This window comes from Monodon monoceros, unplaced genomic scaffold (assembly GCF_005190385.1).
Source record: "Monodon monoceros isolate NGI ecotype Baffin Bay Population unplaced genomic scaffold, NGI_Narwhal_1 Super_Scaffold_6, whole genome shotgun sequence".
Classification (NCBI taxonomy): domain Eukaryota; kingdom Metazoa; phylum Chordata; class Mammalia; order Artiodactyla; family Monodontidae; genus Monodon; species Monodon monoceros.
The window spans coordinates 52,926,217-52,944,724 of record NW_021703783.1 but is presented as its reverse complement, the minus strand read 5'-3'; the positions used below and the strand labels follow the sequence as shown (position 1 = coordinate 52,944,724).

Here is an 18,508-nt window from a genome sequence, read left to right as displayed (position 1 = left end):
AGTCCACTTCATTGAAAGATTTTTATGACCACAAGTACAACTGCACCCTATTGTTTTAAAAATAATCTAAGTGTAACACCTGCCAAAGTATTTTCAATTCTTCCTCCTATGCCTCAAACAGCTACTGAACACTGCCCAGAAGGCATACGTTCATAAGTAATATTGCTTGATTTACAAAATTCTTTCCAAAGGAAAAATTCAAAAGATGGTTATGTGGATATTCAAATAATACTAAGAACAATATCTGACTTCTTTCTCTCATCATTTCTGTAATTAATCAGTCTGCCCAAATGTTAAATTATGAAACCACGCTATGCAAAATGCACCCATTCCATTTAAAAAGAAGTTAAACCCATATTTATTTACTAGCACTGTTAAACATTACACAAAACACATTCAAGTGGCAAGTAATTATAATGCAAGCCCTTGCATGGCAATCCAAATTTATTGAACTACTGATGCTAAGTTATACAAAATTGCACCACTTTAATTAAGGCTTTTAGTTTACATTTGGCCACCTCAAAAGTAGTTGTAACATTAGGTTGGTCAATTTAAATACTGTGGCTCCCTGTTGGATAGACACACAATCTTTACACCCAAACGTTAATGCATACAAAGCAACAAGGCATTGTTAAATAAAACAGCAATAGTTACTGCAACTCAGGCCTTGTGACCAATTACACATGATTAAAATTACTTCCCACATTCACATCCACAGTACTCGTCCACCATTTAACATCTCAACCAAAACGTTACACATGTGAAACAATCACTAACAGGCAAAAATACTAAACCTGTATATTTGGTATTGCAAATACACTTATGCATGAGCAAGCAGGGGATTCACAGTGAGAATCTACAGCTGCAGAAGCCTGAAAATGATTTACAAAAATTGTTAAATCATTAAAAAATTGTTTGAAAATATACACTTCTTGTTGTAGACCCCCACTGTACACACAACTATAAACATTGTTCCCTATGTAAACAAAAAAGGAAACATATAATAAAAGATTTGAAGTCTGGACATTTCCTTCCCAACAGATATTAAAGGCAACGTCTTTAATCTAAGACATACTGAAAGGACTATCATATTTTAAAGACAAGATCACTGTCTCCACAGGTTTTTAAAAATTAAAAAAACTATATAGCTGTGTTAATCAAAGCGCTTATTTGTACAATACAATGATAATGACCTTGAATTTCTTAAAAAAAATTACAATAAGCTACAAGTATCAAAGAAGCGAAGTTATCTGGAGTAGTCTATATAGGAGCTCTTTGGACTTTCTTTTATTATGCTAAAATAGTGGTGCTTTTAGGATTTACATTATTGTACTCTCCAATACAAAGTATAGGGCGTGTTAAAGTATACAGTACACCATTTTCATACATGTACAACATTGGTGGATGAAAAATGTCTCTTAGCAGTAATACTGGATTGTAGCCTCTGGTTTTACCAGCTGCATACTCTAGGACTATTATATAAGTAAAAATCTCTCTTGTGATACTGGAAAGTGATTAGAATGTGCAAACTGATGTAGTAGCTTTCATCCGCCTCTTAAAGGGTACCACCACAGAAAGTCCATTTAAGATGTTGGTAGGTTTAACAAAGTTGGAATGCTGGCACTGTTGAATTGGGCAACAGTTCTTCAGACCTGTCAAAATGAGAAAATTAAATTAATTGAAAACATGGGGTGTAAACAGCACACTAAAGATCCAAAGGACATATTAAGACAACAGTGCTAAAGTGTCAGAAATAAATGTAATACAGGTTCTTATCCTCGTCATTACATTATGACCAGGTACCACGATTCATGGCAAAGCATGGGTAGACATTTTCATCTTTTTTGGAATGACTTCATCTATTCTGCTGCCTTCTTGAAAGTCAGTCAAATGTAAGTTGAGTGTACCTTAATGCAAATTTCTTTGTATTACCTTCCAAAGATTAAAAGCAAGGAAAAAAAAAAAACACCACATTAAAATTTTACATTAGGTCACCTTTACTAGAATTAGGATTATAAAACAGACATCAATATTAACAAAATGGCTGATCTGTAAGTGTTTACAACCCTAGAATTACATGAGGAATACAGAATGCACATCTAACCAGGCTTTCTAGTATTAGAAAATCAAGACTTTTCTTCCCTACTCTTCCAATAAAAGTGGCTAAAAAGCTGGTGCAGAGAAGTGAACAAGATAGAATTTATTTCACGAAGGCTCTCTACAGTTGACAACTATATACTTTTTAATTCTACATAAACAGATTCTACCAACTCTAAGATAGATGTCAGAAAAGGCTGTTATTACACTAAAATCATACCAAATTAAACTTAAAAAAATTTGAGTGATGTAAAGAAGGTAAAATCAGAACTCACGGGTCTGTCATTTATTTATTTAACTTTGGATGATTTTCTGCACACATGCCTGGGCTAAAAAAATGTTTCTTTTTTTTTTTTAACTGGTTTTCTGGGAATCAGATTTGTTGCAAGCTTCAGAAACGTTGTTAATATAGATGCAGCTGATGAAATAATTTCCACAAATGCTTTGAACTTTAAGCCCTCGTTTGGAGTCTGAATGAGTTTTCTAAGTTTCCTAAATCTTAGCAGGTTGAATGTAGCAAATTGGAAAGGACAGATGGGAGTGTGTGAGCTCAGGCACATGTGTGCTGCTAAGAATGGGCACGTGGTTGGAAATGAGAGGATAAAGAAAGTGAGAGGTTGTATCTCTAAACAGAAAGCCTTAAATGGAGAGTAGGGACAAAAACTCTAGAGAGATACAGGATCAGAGTTCTATGGTAGTATAGGGCCATTTAACACAGGAAGCAGCAGAGCTACAAACATTCAAAGTTCCCAAGGATAAGAGTACAGTAAGATATGGTTTAACAATACCTGGCAAACAGCAGCTAATAGGTAAGGGTTTACCATGTGCCAGGCACTGAACTAACTGCTTTACAAGTATTAACTCATTTAATATGACTGTTTTTCAAAAACTATGTTACAGTGTTGTATGCTCAGTTTTCCTTTGCTGTCTCATCTCAGGGTTGTATTTGTGGTTCTCTCTTCCTGGGAACTCTTCATCCCCTACACAATTTCTACTTATCCATCAGATTTCGACTTACATGTATCTCACTCTGACAGACTTTCCCTGAATCCACAGTTCACATCTGACTGGTCTGGTGCCCCAGTTAAATGCTCCAATAGCACCCATAATAGTGACTAATTATGGACTTGGGAGCCAGACCACAGTTCAAATTCTGAGCGATGTACTCAAATCACTAGATTCAATTCTGACTAGGCTATTCACTAATTGCAGGGCTTGAACAAATAACAATCTTTCTGTGCCTCAGTTCACTCATCTGTAATATGGGAATTATAATAATTCTGCCTCACAGGATTGTTGTGAGAGTACAATTAACATATATAGGCAGTACTTAAGAGTGCCTGGCACATAATATATAAGGGGTTTTTTATTATCAGTACCATGCTGGACTTACTCTGCAATAGCATTTATCATATTTTGCAATTGTTTGTCTAATTCTCCAACTAGACCTTAGTTAGCTTAAGGCAACAAAGAAGAAAGCAGAGAAGACTGGTTTTCATCACCACTGTACTGTCAACACAAACCAGTGGCCCACTGAGGCATGAGTATATACTGGATAAACTCATCTAGAATTCTCACTTACGTGGAATACCTTACTTCTGATGATGATATATAAATGAAATAATTTTTTTAATTACTAGGATATCATATTAACTCGTATCTTAAAAAGGAAGTAACCATTTCTCTTTTAGAAAAGAAAATCCTATATTTACTTTCTTAACCCTTAATAAAGTTGAGGTTAAAAATTAGAGGAAACAAACAAACAAAACAGAGGAAAAGATAAATCAACATACCTGGCTCAGAGCTACAATGCATTTAGTATATTAAAGCAGCTGACATGACGACTTTTTGCGGGCCTTCCCAGGCACTGGAGTTTTTCTGTTAATTTGCCGCACTAGGTCATAAAAGATCTGCAAACACATTAAATTTTTAAAAAAATTTACAGGGAAAAAAAGCCCCCAAAGAACTAAAAGTGAAAGAGTAAAATGAAAAAATTGAACTTTCCATGAACTTTTCCCCAGAAAGCAAATATTCTGTTCAGTTAAGGAATGAGAGTAAAGCCAGGTATTCTTCTAATTGTCAAGTTCTTTTCTGTTTATTTTTTGGGAGGGCTAAAAATCGTTCTCCTTAAAATAAATACGGAGTTGAAGGAGCTGCAAGGATCTTAGTTCAGACAGAACATTTACCACCATCCAAAGAGAACAATTATGTACTCTTCTTCAACTCTATGTATCCTTAGTCTACAACATTATTTTAAGTCCCTTCAAGGCAACAACCGTTCATGCCTTTTTGAATTTGTCTTTGCCTTTTACATAACATCCTTCATATACCTGAAGACTTAATCTGTCTTCCCCACCCCTATTATTTTCTGTCCAGTTTTCCTTCATTTTATGGTAAATTCCACTGTACCAGTATTTAATAAAGAGGCTCAAAGAGCATTATTGCTTATTAACATGCATTTACTTAACACAAGACTTCTGCCTATATGATCAACAAAGCACCCTGAGTACAAATTAACCTGGGGTTGTGTTAATACAGACTCATTATTTTCCATTAATTTTGAATGCTAAATTCCAAATCATGAGTTCTATTTCACCATACCTCATTAACATTTATTTTTGATTTTGCAGAGGATTCTAAGAATGCACAGTTGTTCCATTGTCTTGCTAAATTTTGACCTTGTTCCTTTCCTACAACTCTTTCATCTTCCAAGTCACACTTATTACCAACCAGAATCATTGGAACCTAAAAAGGGTAAAAACAAGTAAACAAATATGCAATATAAATTCAAATCAAAATTCAAATTAAAATATTTCTAAGGATTACTTTTTATACTATGCCAGAAAAAATGCTAAGTTAATAATGTGTAATAAAATTTACAGTTAAATATGAAAGCCTTGACAATGTTAATTTAACTTTTCACATGAAATTTTTTTAGAAAACAAGCTATGATCTACTTATAAAAGAGGGTGAAAAACCCTTAAAATTATAACACAATGGACTTTTATTTTATTTCGGACATACCGCATAGCATGCGGGATCTTAGTTCCCCAACCAGGGATTGAACCCTGCCCCCTGCAGTGGAAGCTCAGAGTCTTAACTGATGGACCGCCAAGGAAGTCCCTCACAGTGGGCTTTTAACTAATTATAGTAAGCAAAACACAAATCCTTTTTAAAAGGAAGTGCAAAAGGGTATACCATAAAAAGCCAATATATTCCAAAATTTTTAAATGTTTCTCCAAGGGACATAAATCAATTTAAAATTTTCTGGTTTTCTAACATGTATTTATTAAATACTCATTCCCAATTTCATAACACAAAAAGGAGAAATCTGGAAAGCCCCCAAAGCAGAACTTTTAGCTTCTCATACAGTGTATATTAAAAAGCCAAAAGGTAAAATCATCTTAATTTACTAAAAATCTAGACCATATTAATCACGTGTTTGGATACATGTGATGTTTGTAATTTTAGAAGGACACTACAGGGAAAAATAATACTTATGCTGCAAAACTCCTATTAATCATTTAGAGATTGTCTTTCTAAAGAAGTTTTGGAAAAAATCCAAACTAGAAAATCAAGAATTTTGGCTTTTTAAGGAACAGATATATAGTATTATATTAATAAATACCTGTTTAATGCAACTGACAGAAAACCATAGTAGTTACCAGAGACACTGGTAAACAAACAGCTTTACCGGTTGCTGTAAGTATGTCAGGGTCCCCCAAAGTTCTCCTGCTTTAGAAGTCCAGGAAATGGCAGCATTTCCCATAGGTGCCCTCAAGCTCTCGAAATATTTGCTATAATTAAACTATACATAGTACAGTGGTTCTTAAAAGTGAAGTGCCCAGACCAGCAGCATCAACACCATTTGGAAATCTGTTAGAAATACAAATTCTTAAGCCCTATCCCAGACCTACTGAATCAGAAACTCCGAGAGTGGGACCTGGCAATCTAACCAGCTTTACAGGTGATTCTGATGCAAGATCAATTTATATATAGTGTGATGAGGAATTAAAATAATCCATTTGAAGTTTCCTAAAGGGATTAAACTCCATTATGGTATACTCTGAAGGGGCATGTAAATTTACATTAGAATCGAATATAGCTGTTGCCTTTCTTTAAAAATTATTATTATCATTATGCTCCTTCTGTCATAGTTGCTTGAGATCTGTTCATATGTTGTTTTGATTCTTGTTAAAAAGGCTCTTAAATCTGCCAGAAATGTGGCCAGAACATCATATGCTCTATTAGTAATATTTGCCACCAACACCTCTCCTTCTTCACCAAATGCATGATTTTAAAACAGGAAGGGTATAAAATTTATTTTACACAGGGGAGAGGAGGGTATTTCTCACTTTTTACATTATATATAGTGTTAAAGATATGTTTTTCCCCATCAAGGAAAAAGCTTTTGAAAAACAAACAAAGCCCCCCAAATACATTAACTTTAAACTGGATTTAAATCCAAACCTTTAAGTTGGATATCACTATAATAAGGGTTTGAAACAAAATATATTTATTTATTACGAAGCCAGCTTACATCATCAGTGTCTTTAACTCGAAGAATCTGTTCTCTCAGATCTTGTAAATCATTAAATGTGGACTGTGCTGTGATGGAATAAACTAATGCAAAGCCTTGTCCGTTTTTCATGTACAAATCCCTCATTGCTGTAAATTGTTCCTACAGTAGAAAGAAAGAATCATTAAAAAACAATAATGTTAAAAAAAATGTTTTGACAGATAATTTGACAATTTTCGAAGTCTATAATTAGAGCTCAAAGAAGAATGCACAGTAGTGTTATGTAACATCTCTTAAAATTACAGCCTGTGGCTATTTGAAAAAATCAGTATTTCAAGAAATAAGTGTTTTACTTAAAAATAATACACCAGAGCAGATTTATGTGCAGTAAATACACTCAAGTGGAACAGAAATGTCCTGTGTCCAAATGCTACTTAAAGGCAGCTTTTTAATATATCATAATGTGTAAGGCACCCAAATCAAATCACCACGTTACCCACAGCTAGCTCACAATGCTCTAGTTCTATGGGGGCCACCAGCACGTTACCTGTATCTTGCCATTTTCCCACACTTTTCCTCCTTCACTAAACTGTAAGACTTTGAGTGTAAGAATACAATACACAGCACGTATCAGGTACTCAAACATTAGTTGAATGAATACCACATATCCAGAATAAATTTTCCCTTCACCTTCAGATACCAACAAATCTAGTTGGTCTGTAAATATATTGAAGGAGGAAAGATAACATTCAAAATACTTCATACAGCCACTGAGGAATAAATGTATACTCTAATATTATTTTCCACATTATTTAATAAATGGTAATACAGTTTAACTTGTTTTAAAAGTACTAGTGGGACAATGAACTTTCATACAAAATTTCTACTTATTTCTTCAATAAATGACCCACTGCAATGGCAAAGCACACACACAAGAAAAGAATTCAAGAGGATAAGGAAAACAGCTTTAAGATTTAATGCAAGCAGTACTTTTAACTAAGCTTAACTAATGTTTGTCTACAGAATACTAGCATCTAAAGGTCAATACTGCACAAGCTGTGCATATACTTTGGTACTCTGTTTTACATACCGTTCCTGCAGTATCCAAGATTTCAAGCATACACTGTTGTGCATCTACTTCAACTTGCTTGGGGAAAAATTAAAATAGATATTCATTTTTTTAAACGTATACAAGACTACTTTAATATACCCAACAGCTAATATGATATTTAAAACAGAGACACAGATTATAGCAACTTCACAACTAATTTCAAGCAATACTCACTTTAACAAAACAGGAGGAAAAAATAGCTAGAAAACAGGTCTACTGACCCCCAAACTGCATTAGGTGCAAAAACCATGTGTTCTGAATTTAACACAAGGATATCTATTGATACAAGATACACAGGATCCAACCTCAATATGAATCACTCAGCACTTAAATCTGGAGAGGAAATGATTTCAAAATAGCTCAAAAAATTATTTTAAAACCAGTAATAGTTCCAATAATACCAGAAGTAACCATCTCAATTCTCCCATACTTTAGATATACCTTCATTTCTGTAGATAACCACATCCCCTTCACCATATTGGAATAACAAAATTTCTGGGAGCAAGGAAGCAGAGGAGAGCTATCAAATAAATTATATATCCCTGCTACCCTTTTTACCTAACATTTCCTAGGGAACAAAGTTATATACATGGAAAGAAGAGTAATAGTGCCTCACTGCTGGGGTGCAGAAAGGGGTTTCCAGTTTGTTTTGGTAGACTGTGGACACAGAGGGAGGAACGGAAACACAATGTCTGCACAGCAGCAGGGGCCAGGCTGGTCACTATATCAAGGTGGGGGGATAACTCTCTCCCTGCTAAATAAAAAATCTCTGCGCATTTACAATTTTATTGTCACATGTTGTACAAGTGAACATATGGACAGAAATAAACCTTTCTACTATTATAAGCAGTGGAACTTTCTCAAGGAGTTGTAAGTAGGAAGGTTAGGGAGACTTTTGTACTTATATCTTTACATTAAAAAGAAGGGAGCCCGAGAGTATTCAGTCTTTGGGGGGCAGGAAGGGGAGAGAAACATGGAGCTACCACTTGAAATGCATGGCCCAGCTCTAAGGTTAGTGTGTCAAATTACAATTTTGTGGTCAGTATAAACTTAAATTTCTCTGAGAGAGAGAGATAAGACAGAGAACAAGAGTGACTGTTTAAGATTCTCAAGCTGGTAAACACACAATGCCAGGAAATACATCAGGTGTGATCTTTCCCCACTAATTTTATAAATTAACTCTGCTTCTTCGTCCTACTTTGTAAACAACATTTAATAATTATTAAGCTAAAAACAAGAATTTATATTTATGGTGAAGTCAAAAGCAAAAGGCCTTCTAAAGTTAACATACCTTTCTATAAGAATCTTCTATTGTAGGATCATATTTTTCAACAAAAATTCCTTGAACAAATTGTACAGTCTGAAAAAAATTAACATACCATTATACTCCCCCCAAAAGAACACATTCAATTCTGCACATTTTAAAGTACTGACTTCATATAGCTAGTTATACCATTGATTAAAAAAACATAACCGCAACTATATTTGAACATACGCATGTGGTGGGAAAATTACTTTAGAAAGCTTTTTTAAAAAAAATTAATAATCACCAAGCTCCTTACTGGTTAAGTCTAAATTTAGAGATCATATATTGAAAAATCATTAAATGGCTCCTGTTTCAGTCCTAAGGGCTTAAATTTGAATTTTAGTTAGAAAGTGGCTAATTACCTTGTGTACACACATATGTGCACACTCACAACACCTCCCCATTACTTTGGATATATTTACAAATGAAAAAGCAGTTCATGCTCCATTGTACACACTTCTCAGTTTGATCCAAGCATGTCAAATTCTGTGCTAGGTGTTTAAGTGGCAAAGTAAGATGGTCAATCTATCTTACTGTGGGGCTTTGCTAAACTCTGAACTGTGCATCAAGTTATTTCCCCTAAGTTTCTCTCCTTCCCCACCCACCACTGTCAAGTTGTGTCTTCTTTCTTGCTTTACTATTTCTTGATACAGAAAACATGGTGGGACAGTCAAAGGTAATCTTTGAAAAAGTTTTTTATATAAGGTGTATTTAATTTTTGTAACAAAATTTGTATTGTAAGCCCACTCACAATGAGATGGACCAAAATTTATTCCTGTCTGGCTCTGAAATGCAGACACCCATTTATATGCACTGAAAGTCAGTCAGTTAAAGAACGGACTCACTTTGGCATAATACTTCTTTGTGTTAAATCTCTTTATGTGTTCTTTCCCTTCTGTGCTTAGTCCAAACTGTATTCTAGTCTGGAACCCATGTTCCAGAGAGAATATGATCTACCCAGATACAACTAAAAGTTGACTAAATTACAAGAAAAATATTACATTACTTCTAAAATCATTACGAGATTTCACCTTAACAAATAAATAAAGACAAATAAGCAAAACCTAAAACTCAACAGAAAAAGAACAAGTCTTGGAGTAAATAGCTTGGGTACAGTGAGAATGTCTTACCAGAGCAGATTTTCCAACTCCTCCAGAGCCAAGAACGACTAGCTTATACTCACGCATGGTGCAAACTTGTAAAATCTAGTACCTTATTAAAGAAAAAAAAAACAAAAAGAATTCTTAAGTACTATCTTTGTATTCATGTCCTTCTTATATAAACAAGACATTCAAGCATTTATTTAAAATGACTACTATACCATATTAATATGGAGCATTTCATAAACAGACTTACTAAAGGATGCTACTGGTGGTGCCCTTTACAAAACATCAGAGGAGGAAAGAAACTGCAGAATTATAGACGTGACTTTTAGCCCTATCCTAAATTCAATTACAATAAAATATTTACTCCATCAAGAAAAAAAGGGAGGAAGGCTGAAAAACAACATTAAGGGGCATTCTGTTAGCTATAAGATGGCAGCGATAGACATGTTATCCCCCTTTACTGAACCATCTGCGACCCTGAATCACAAGTAGTTGAGTGCCTACTAAGTACAAGGATATACCCAATGAACAACAAAAAAATTCCTGACCTCAACTGAGCTAACATTCTGGTAAAGATGAACACGATAGGGGAGGGGTCTGCAGACAAATCCAACTCACTACCTGTTTTTGTACATAAAGTTTTACTGAAATACAGCCACACCCATTCATTTGTGTATTATCAATGGCTGCTATCTTGTAATGGCAGAGCTAAGTCATTATAACAGAGGCTGTCTGGTTCACAAAGCCTAAAATATTTACTATGTGGCATTTATAGAAAAAACTTGCTGGTCTGAGATACATAAACGGTAAGTGAGTTAGCAGAGAAAGCAGACCAAATATATATTCCTGAAGTGGGTGTGGGGTGTGGGGTCGGGGGACAGATGGGGTGGCACAAGGAAACTGAAATGGTCAGGAATCAAAAGATCTCAAGAACACGAAAGCCCAGACTGAAAAAGTCTACTGAGTGTTCACTATGCTGAAATGGTGGAAATCAAAACAAAATAAAACTGAAAAGAAACAATCCATACCAAGGCTCATCATTAGAAAATTTCAGTACACTAAGGAGAAAGAAAGAAAGATCCCGAAAGTTTCAGGGTGGGGAACAACATGAGAACACAAAGCTCCCACATTCCTAGAGAAAAATAATTGGCCAGTGGCCATGGTGCAAAAGTAGCCACCAGAATAGGTTTTAAACCTTCTTAATCAAGAAATGACAGTTCTTTAGTCATAGTAACACAATACCAGGACTGGTTTAAACACATTTAACCAACCAATAACCATTTGCTTCAGTGAATATGCTTCTGCAAACCAGCCTATTATTGATAGCCCCTTATTTCTGAAAGTCAGTCAGTTAAGAATGGACTCACTTTGGCATAATATTTCTTTGTGTTAAATCTCTTTATACGTTCTTTCCTTCCAGTCCATACTCTTAGAAGATAGCATTTGTTTTACCTATCTCTATATGCCATCTCTTTATTTCTTCTCAGGACGCCATGTCTAATTCCAAGGACTTCTTTTCAAAAATTTCTCCTTCACTCCCACCTTTAAATACATGGATTATTTCCTGTGTTTTCTCCATTCCTTAATGGGGGGGTGGGGGGGGGTCAGGGAAGCAAATATAAAAACCACCAAAGAAGTCGGCTGCTGACTTTCTCACTTACTAGTTCCTACATTTCTAAACTTACTGAACCCATTATTTCCATAGACTTTTCTCCAGTTCCGGAACACTGTCTCCATAACTTTTGTGAACTGCATGGTTCTTACCAGATATGATTTTAGGAAAAAGGATATGAAATAAAAGTTCAATCACCTTTCAGCTTTAAGAATATTCCACATGGTAGTCTGCATTTAATTTGGGACAAATAAATCTTTCTTTGTAAACATGTAACTCCAGTCAGGTTTATTTCTTTTAATGTAAAAAATCATTTAAAAATAGGATTACTGGGCTTCCCTGGTGGCGCAGTGGTTGAGAGTCCGCCTGCCGATGCAGGGGACACGGGCTCGTGCCCAGGTCCGGGAAGATCCCACATGCCGCGGAGTGGCTGGGCCCGTGAGCCATGGCTGCTGAGCCTGCGCGTCTGGAGCCTGTGCTCCGCAACGGGAGAGGCCCGCGTACCGCAAAGAAAAAAAAAAAGGATTACTTAGGTGATAATTCTATTCAGTTCCATGCACACATTAGCCAACCCCATGGACCTACATTAATATTTGAGAAATATTTAAAAATAAACTTAGGATTTTCATGAAAGATGCCTTCAAATAAATTTTTGTTTCTGAACCCATCTAGAGGGAATATGGTTAACTTTGGGGACAAGAATTTCCTAAACATCCCAAAGAGCAAACTAACTTTAACACAAATAAAATTAGACTCATCTCCCTGCATCTTTTATCCTTTAGGTAGCTGGGCTGTGTCACTTTTTGATGACTTCTTTGTCATTATCATTAACTTAAAAAAAAAAGAAAAAAAGACTCACTTCAGTGAACACGCAGCAAAATGCCAACCAATCAGCAATTGCCTCACTTGAGTAACACTGCTTTTACTTGTTGACATTAACTCACTCCTGCCTTTGAAAGTCTGTGAATCTTCGGACTCTGAAATTCCCTAAAAACCCTATAAGACTAGCAATCTGCTCTGCTCAGGGGAGGCAGTATCAGACCAGGATAGCTTTTCCTTAAGTAATCAATAATTTCAGCTTTGTGTTTTCTGTTTATATATTGAATGGTGTCTCTCATTCTTTGGGACAGTCAACCTAAGACCCTCATTTGGCATCATTCCAAATGATGCCCTTAGACAAACAAGTGTACTGAATGGGCTGCCTGTGTCCAACTTGTTTGTTCTTTGATTTTCCTATCAGATGAGTCAATCTCAACAATGACTGGTGCTCCAATCAGTGCTTGAGCTCACATTGCTAACTTTGTTACCCTAGGATTTGTACCAAGTAGGTTTTTGTATAAGGCAATTAGGCCTTTTGGCTTTGGCTTGGAGTGTCCTATTTGATAAATATTTTTGCCATTAGTTTATAATTCTTCAGCTACTTGCTCAAAATTTTGTCTCACATGTTTTGTTTTGTCCTGTACTGTCTTGTTTCCATTCATTGAATAAGGGAGTGCTCCGTGTGGAATGGATGGACACAGGCCTGAGAGCCTCCAATGCAATTCAAACTGGCCCCAAGCACTAAAGGTTAAAGATGAGTAACATCAGTGACCAATTCAGGCAAAGTTGAGTGATGGGCCAAACATCACCTCGGGTCACTTAAACTTTCATGACAGCATTACAAGGTCAATAAGCATGGGGTTTATTATGTGGCACCTTCCTAACTTCTGCTTGATCAGGGAACCTGAGAATCTGTTTGTAAGGACACATTTGTTAAAAAAAATTTTAAGCTCTTTCTGCCATCTTTCTGTGCTGATATAATGGTGCACACGAAAGTCCTAGCTGATGCTCTCAAGAGCATCAATAATGCTGAAAGGAGAGGCAAGTGCCAGGTTCTTATTAGGCCATGCTCCCAAGTCATCATCCAGTTTCTGTGATAATGAAGCGTGGTTACATTAGCGAATTTGAAATCAATGATCACAGGGCTGGGAAAACTGTTGTGAACCTCACAGGCAGGTCAAACAAGTGTGAAGTGATCAGTCCCTAGATTTGATGTGCAACTCAAAGATCTAGAAAAATGGCAGAAAAGCCTGCTCCTGTCCTATCAGTTTGGTTTCACTGAGCTGACAACTTCAGATGGCATCACGGACCATGAAGAAGCAAGATAAAAACACAGGAGAGAAAATCCTGGGATTCTTTTTCTAGGGATGTAATACAAACATGCAAATAAAATGCCTCAATGGGGACTTCCCTGGTGGTCCAGCAGTTAAGAATCTGCCTTCCAATGCAGCGGATGCGGGTTCCATCCCTGGTCGAGGAACTAAGATCCCACATGCCATGGGGCAGCTGAGCCTGCGCGCCGCAACTACTGAGACCGCACGCCACAACTAGAGAGAAGCCTGCACGCCGTAACGAAAGATCCCGTGTGCCGCAACTAAGACCCGACACAGCAAAATAAGTAAATATTTGAAAATTTATATTAAAAAAAGATTTAAAACACTTCCATTACCCAGACAGTTCCCAATGTGCCTCTTCCCACTTAATTACCCCAACACCGTTTTCTTGACTCTAGTGATCTCTTTATTTGCCAAGGCCATACCTCTTCTAGGAAAAACTTCTGTGTCTTTTATAAACTTCCAATATAATCTCAACTCTTGCACTTACATTGGTAAATTACAAAAATGGTGACTTTGACAACTGCAACATAACAACAGGACTTACGGCCAACTTTTTTTTTTTTTTTTTTTTGCGGTACACGGGCCTCTCACTGTTGCGGCCTCTCCCGTTGCGGAGCACAGGCTCCGGACGCACAGGCCCAGCGGCCACGGCTCACAGGCCCAGCCACTCCGCAGCATGTGGGATCCTCCCGGACCGGGGCACGAACCCACGTCCCCTGCATCGGCAGGCGGACCCTCAACCACTGCACCACCAGGGAAGCCCACTAATACTTTTAAGTTACAATTAAAATGGAGTAATTACAAGACAACTCCACAACTCCTCTTTCACCTTCCAGTTTTAATTTTCATTTGTGTATTTTAAAAATTTACTGTTTATTAGTAATAAAACTGTCAGAAAAAACATAAGCAAAAGAAGAAAGACAATCCACCACCATTTATATACATAAAGTTCAAGAGAACTAAAATTCATTTTACGTTACAAACTCAAGATTTTCTCACTACTCCTAAAGTAGTAATACTGAGATTCTTCCCAGGTCGTCAGAATTACAGTCTGCATAACTTGAAGTGCAATAAATATTGTGTAATTAATATTAAGGGTCAGAGAAAACACCAATAGTATAGAATTTTTGCATAGTAATTTTTATTTTTTATTTATTTATATATTTTTTGCGGTACGCGGGCCTCTTATTGCTGTGGCCTCTCCCGTTGTGGAGCACAGGCTCCGGACGCGCAGGCTTAGCGGCCATGGCTCATGGGCCCAGCCGCTCCGCGGCACGTGGGATCTTCCCGGACTGGGTCATGAACCCATGTCCCCTGCATCGGCAGGCGGACTCTCAACCACTGTGCCACCAGGGAAGCCCCATAGTAATGCAAAATGAACTTATCAATAGTGCCATTTCTCATTTATACTTCTTCATCGGCGAGAAAGTGCATATATACAAGTAGACATTTATCCAGTTATAAATATGAAGCACGATTCACACAGCTTCTCCAACAATCTAACATTCCAGATGAAGAAAATCAATTAAATTTGTAAAGAACTATCAAAACATGGAAAATTCCACTATGGTTATAACTGGAAGTATTTTCTACACTAATTTTTCAAATGTATAAATATTTCTGCTACTTATCTATGAATAAAAAATTTGGGGGGTAATTTTCGGTATTATATGTCATTTGCATTTAAAGATTCCTAATTTTAGTTACTTATATAGATCCCCTAAAATTTGTAGGACTACAACCAACTCCTGGATCAATCGAAGTAAGTGATACATTAGACTTATCTTTGCTTTCATTGGTTCTTTTTTATCAGTTTAAGCAAGTGTTTAATTCTAGTCTCAGAGAAAATCATAGCAAAGACATGTAATGACAAGAAAATAAAACCCCTATGGTTCCTTCTCAAGTCAAGTTTCAGTGTCGGCTTTGTAATTGCTTGAAATGCAAGTTGAGGAAAGAAGACAATCATATTCTACATAAAGTTCAGTAAATTTATTTAAGATAATATTTCATCAATCAGAAATGATTGGCATTTTTACAAAAATACAAAACAATAATGGATGCTATAACGATTCTGAGCAGAAAATCCTGAAGACATTTATGAGTCAAAGAAAATAAAAATCAGTAAAGTTTTAGTCTAAATGTATTCACTATATAAAAGTACATATCAAAAAGCAAACAACTGATTCAATTATCTACCATTCTGTATTGCATATTTTTCCTTAACAAGACCTAGGGCACACCCAAGTTCAGTTATTACTGTCCCCAAATAAGAACTATAAGAGTAAATCTAATATCATCGGGGGAATTTTAAAAAGCATTACAAAATGATAAACAGATGTACTAAAAAAACCTCTTGGCTATTTACTTCATGTTGACATTTACTGAAGACCTACAGTGAACCAAGAATTGTGCTAGAACCTGATGATTAAAAAAGAAAACCTAAGACATGACACCTTCTAATCAAGATTACTGTATTATAGCATTCAATATTCAACATTCATATGTGAGTGCCTTCTGTATGTTAGGCTCTGTTCCAGGCAAAGGGAATAAAGCAGTGAATAAAAGACACTGCCCCAATAATTTACTGCCCCGGGGTGGGGGGGGAAACAAATAAAATCAATATAAAATATGTCAATCTGACAAGCCCTATGGAGAAAAACATATAAAACAAGTTAAGGGAGATAGTGTGGGAATGGAGAGATTATAGCTCAGTACCCAGTCATTTCAACAAATTGATATTAAATCCTATTTTTAACAAAACACTCTACCATTAGGCTTTGTTCTGTTCAGTATCTTTAATATTTTTGGTGGGATAATGTTCCAACTAATTTGTGGCTAAAGTTAAATGTGGATTGGGGAGAGTCATAGAGATTTGTCTAGGATCCACGAGAGAGCTCATGGCTTCTATGCCCCTTCTTCCTTTGCTAATAGGGGTATAAATGGGATTTCTGGAGGAATCTAAACATTAGCTGGTCTTAGGAGGTACCGTTATTCAACATGTACAAAATGCCCCTCGGTGATTTCCTTTGCCAGCTCTGGACAGGAGGATATTCATGATTCCCCCCATTGTGTAGAAAGAATAACACATAGATCAGGATAGAAGAGAATGCTCCTGACTCATGAATACTCAGGATGCAGTCCTTAGGAGGGTAGTGTCCAGGAAACATCTTTGAAGTATTCCTCGCACTATCTCAGCCCACATTGATCGTTCCTCTTTCTGACAGGCTGCACCAAATACTTTAGGATTTAATCATACACTATCTTGTCTTCTAAGAGGAGAAAAAAAGCTGTAGAAAGTTATCTTGTGATTTAAGAGGCTTGGCTCTATTTTAGAAGTTAAATAATTTGAGATAAATAAATTTATTCTCAATTTCCAGGTTCCTTTGCCTGTAAAATGAGGAAATAAGGGAAAGTGAAGTATTGAGCAGAGATGCCTTACTCAGCCAGGTAGGCATGTAAATGCCTCAAGCAGCAAGGTGTTAATATTAGGGAATGGTGTGGATTGCAGCCAAATAGAGCGAATGCTTATACAGCTAAAATCTTTCAAATTCTAAAAACTGTGAATATTGTGAAAACCAACAAATCTATTTGAGTTACGGAGATTTGGACACCAGTTTTTTTACTTCGGGACTGGATGAACTCTAAGGTCCCTTTCAATTCCAAAATGTACTGTTACATCAAGTTCTGAAGAATTATACACAGATATAATTTTTGAAGTATCCTAATGTTATATTCCCTCTTCTTAATTAATATAAAAAACGATACACAGTTGACCCTCGAATAACATGGGTTTGAACCATGTGGGATCCACTTATACATGAATTTTTAAAAATAAATATGTACTACACAATTGGAGGTTGGTTGACTCCTTGGATGCTCAGGGCTGACTGTAAAGTTATACTTGAATTTTCGACTGCACGTGTATTGGTCCACCGAACCCTCGTGTTGTTCAAGGGTCAATTGTAAAATTCTATGTTTGTAATAAAATTTAATGATAATGTAAATATTCTTTTCCTAACTTCATAATGGAGGTTTAATATTATATAGACATTTTAGAATTATCATCTTTCAAATATAATATAGATAAAACTAAATAAAAGACTGGAAACAATAAGGACAATCTCCCTATTCATAGGCTGTCCTATGGGAAAATCTGTCAACAACTACTGGGCATTCAACCAAGGCAAGATGCAAACGCCTTCTACATTTTCTTCTTCCTTCTGGCATGCTAGTCCAAGATGCTTTGTGCAGTTAAGGCTTCTTTCAAAGTAATTTAAGATTAGGGCATGGGCATGAGAGTCTCCCTCAGGAAATATACTTCTCTTCAACTATCACCCCAAATGAAGAGATTGGTTGTAGAGGGGATTATACATATTGATTATGGGGATTAAGATTGGGGAGTAAAATATAAAAAGAAGTAAAAAGTGGTTGTAAAGGAGAAGTCTATAAATAAAATATGCAAAAAATGTGGAGTGGGGACCAAATGTCACCAGGCTGACCCATAAAACATTGAATAATAGATTCTAATTAAAGACTGCTTTAATCCTATCCAGGATAAAATATAATACACCATCAAACCAAAGGAATTAAGGAAACTCTGG

At 36.1% G+C, this 18,508-nt stretch overlaps 1 protein-coding gene across 4 annotated transcripts in view; it reads right to left on the bottom strand.

The window, feature by feature from the left end:
- Nucleotides 1–332: 332 nt before the first annotated feature.
- RAP1B (RAP1B, member of RAS oncogene family) overlaps nucleotides 333–18,508 on the bottom strand; it is a 41,108-nt gene continuing 22,932 nt past the window's right edge. For 3 of the 4 annotated variants that reach the window (XM_029204591.1, XM_029204592.1, XM_029204594.1), the window contains exons 2-8: nucleotides 10,164–10,245; nucleotides 9,019–9,087; nucleotides 7,707–7,763; nucleotides 6,638–6,778; nucleotides 4,699–4,842; nucleotides 3,891–4,007; nucleotides 333–1,652 (exon numbers count right to left, since the gene is read on the bottom strand). In XM_029204591.1, coding sequence (XP_029060424.1) covers nucleotides 3,921–4,007; nucleotides 4,699–4,842; nucleotides 6,638–6,778; nucleotides 7,707–7,763; nucleotides 9,019–9,087; nucleotides 10,164–10,220 — 555 coding nt within the window. In that variant the 5' untranslated portion in view covers nucleotides 10,221–10,245 and the 3' untranslated portion in view covers nucleotides 333–1,652; nucleotides 3,891–3,920. Of the gene's footprint in view, nucleotides 1,653–3,890; nucleotides 4,008–4,698; nucleotides 4,843–6,637; nucleotides 6,779–7,706; nucleotides 7,764–9,018; nucleotides 9,088–10,163; nucleotides 10,246–11,949; nucleotides 17,489–18,508 lie in introns of those variants that run through there. The other variant, XM_029204593.1, reaches the window with a different exon arrangement.